We start from the raw sequence: 3,124 nt of genomic DNA, 5'->3' as shown, positions 1-3,124 counted from the left end.
GAATTGCTCTTTATTTTATTATGTCTTTAAACTGATGAACATGGGTGTTATTCACTTAGTCACATATTTTATAATTTAACCCAACAATGTTTGAAAGAGTTCTCTGTATATGTCTCACACTTTTTTTTGTTAAATCTAAGCTTTTTAAAAATGATATTGTGAATTGAATTGTTTTCTTAATATCATTTTTAGATTGTTTGTTGCTTGTTGTAGTAGGCCAAATAATGAGCTCCCAAAGATATATATGTTTTAATCACTGGAATCTGAGAATATGTTAGATTATACAAACAAGAGGAATTAAGGTTGCAGAAGGAAAGTCAACTGACAGTAAAATAGAGATATTATCCTGTATTATTCTGGAGGGCCCAAAGTAATCATAAGGGTTCTTAAAATTGGGAGAGAGAATCAGAAAGTCAGAGAAAAGATGTAACTTTGTTGACTTTGAAGATAGAAGAAGGGGACCATGAACCAATGAACATGAGAGGTAGCTAGGAACCAGAAAAGGCTAGTAAAAGGCAAGATTATTCCTTGTCACCTCCAGAAAGGAACATAGGACTGCATGCCCCAAATTCTTTTATTCACATACCTGAATATGTTTTACTTCTTTCCCTCTTTGCAGATCTTGGCAGAAAACATCACCATGGTCACTGAATTCCTGTTACTGGGTTTTTCCAGCCTTGGTGAAATTCAACTGGCCCTCTTTGTAGTTTTTTTTTTTCTGTATTTAGCCATTCTTAGTGGCAATGTCACCATTATCAGTGTCATCCACCTGAATAAAAGCCTCCACACACCAATGTACTTCTTCCTTGGCATTCTCTCAACATCTGAGACCTTCTACACCTTTGTCATTCTACCCAAGATGCTCGTCAATCTACTTTCTGTGGCCAGGATAATCTCCTTCACCTGTTGTGCTCTTCAAATGTTCTTCTTCCTTGGTTTTGCCATTACCAACTGTCTGCTATTGGGTGTAATAGGTTATGATCGCTATGCTGCCATTTGTCACCCTCTGCACTACCCCATTCTTATGAGCTGGCAGGTGTGTGGAAAACTGGCAGCTACCTGTGCAATTGGAGGCTTCTTGGCCTCTCTTACAGTAGTAAATTTAGTTTTCAGCCTCCCTTTTTGTAGTGCCAACAAGGTCAATCATTACTTCTGTGACATCTCACCAGTTATTCGTCTGGCTTGTACCAACACAGATGTTAATGAATTTTTGATATTCATTTGTGGGGTTCCTGTACTTGTGGTTCCCTTTCTGTTCATCTGTGTTTCTTATCTCTGCATTCTGAGGACTATCCTGAAGATTCCCTCAGCTGAGGGCAGACGGAAAGCGTTTTCCACCTGTGCCTCTCACCTCACTGTTGTTATTGTTCATTATGGTTGTGCTTCCTTCATCTACCTGAGGCCTACAGCAAACTATGTGTCCAACAAAGACAGGCTGGTGACGGTGACATACACTATTGTCACTCCATTACTAAACCCTGTGGTTTATAGCCTCAGAAACAAGGATGTCCAACTTGCTATCAGAAAAGTATTGGGCAAGAAAGGTTCTCTATAATTATAGAATTGAAATATTATTCTGTTTTAGATTTCTCAATAAATAATGCCTTTTTATCACATGCATATTATAACTGTAACAAATTCATTGAAATAATAAGAGTCCTTAAGATGCGTGTCATAAAATATGTTTTTCTCCTTACAGTCTCTTTAAATTTAATCCACAGGCTAATGTTTTTCATTTTCTCATATGGAATCTCAGGGAGCTCCTCAAATTTAAATGCCCAGTTCACTGTGATAATTGAAAATAAAAACTTAATTTAAAGCTAAAATTTCTGCCTTTTCTGGGTGTAGATTTTTGAATTGGGGAGCCTTCATTGCTACCAATGAAGGTTGACTTATGTATTAGCTCTTTCAGCAAATACTTTTCTCTCTACTTATTTCAGTGACTGGTCCTTCAAGCATTACACTGTGGGGGGAGGGATAGGTGGAGGGAACGTCTTTCTTGATTGCCACTGTCATGTTCTGGCAATAGTGCTTTCAGATGTTGCACACTGAGTCTTTCTCATGCAGGGAGCTTTCCTGGCTGCTGAAATAATTCCTTACTTGGAACTTCTACCACTTTTCTTGTGATATGGTTGAATCTGCCTCTAACTGACAGCTTGTAAATTTTCCTCTTAATTCTGAGGTTTCAACATTCATCTGGGTCCCATGTTTTCTAAAGTTCTTATTGGACAAAATGTTATTTTTAAGTGATTCCACAATGAGAATTTCTCCTAAATGGTCAATATGTGATCCAAAAGAAAATTTTGACAATCCTTGCTACCCATAGTCAGTTGAAGTGCAGACATCTTTCTCTGTGTACTGGTATTTCAGGCCAATAACTGCAGATTTCTACATTTAGATTTCTCAGGTGAGCTCAGATACCAATCCACTGTGTTCCTTTATCTCCAGCAGATATATATCAATATCTTGAAGCAGTTTTCTACTCTTGGGGAGAGATAAAACGTTAAGAAATCCAAGAGCTTACTCCAAAGATTATATTTCCTCCCCTTTTTTCTCAAAATGTTTATTTTTTAAGAGTAGTTCACACATTCTATTCTCTCAGCTTTTGTGCCTCAACTGAAACTAAGAAAAACTGCCTTTTATGACATTGCTGCCTGCTTTTCCTATAGATTAAGGTGTTACAATGGTGTTTATTGGTAAATATTTAGTTCAAAAAATTACTCTCTGTATACAGAGTCAAATAGTTGGCCTGACCAGTGGTATAGCCGTAAATAATCACCTTAATCACTGTAGATCACATTTTGCAGCACATGGTTTTTTGAGAATCTGTTGAAAGCTATGTATCTAATACATGAAACTCTCCTCGTGCACATATACAGGAAAAAAAAAACTTGCTTACAATCTAAGGGGTTTACATAGTATACAAAGTCCATCCCTCAATCCAACTCATGGGAGTACTTGTTCATGACCAAAGTCATATAATCCATTTAAATTTGCTTTCATCATTTTATCTTTTCTTTTTCACTTTTAACAATTTGTTGTAACATTTTTTTACCTGATTGAAAGATTATTTATATCATCATGCCACAGAGTTTATATGTTCTGTAATTTTATTATAACAGCA

General features: G+C 36.5%; 1 protein-coding gene across 1 annotated transcript; it reads left to right on the top strand.

The window, feature by feature from the left end:
- Positions 1-559: 559 nt before the first annotated feature.
- LOC103223786 (olfactory receptor 10R2) lies at positions 560-1,555 on the top strand. The gene has a single exon (XM_007976616.3). It carries the CDS (start codon positions 560-562, stop codon positions 1,553-1,555), a length of 996 nt encoding a protein of 331 aa, XP_007974807.3.
- Positions 1,556-3,124: the final 1,569 nt, after the last annotated feature.

Source organism: Chlorocebus sabaeus, chromosome 20 (genome assembly GCF_047675955.1).
Source record: "Chlorocebus sabaeus isolate Y175 chromosome 20, mChlSab1.0.hap1, whole genome shotgun sequence".
NCBI lineage: Eukaryota > Metazoa > Chordata > Mammalia > Primates > Cercopithecidae > Chlorocebus > Chlorocebus sabaeus.
Note: the sequence above shows the minus strand (reverse complement) of the source record. Positions and strands in the feature narration are given on the sequence as shown.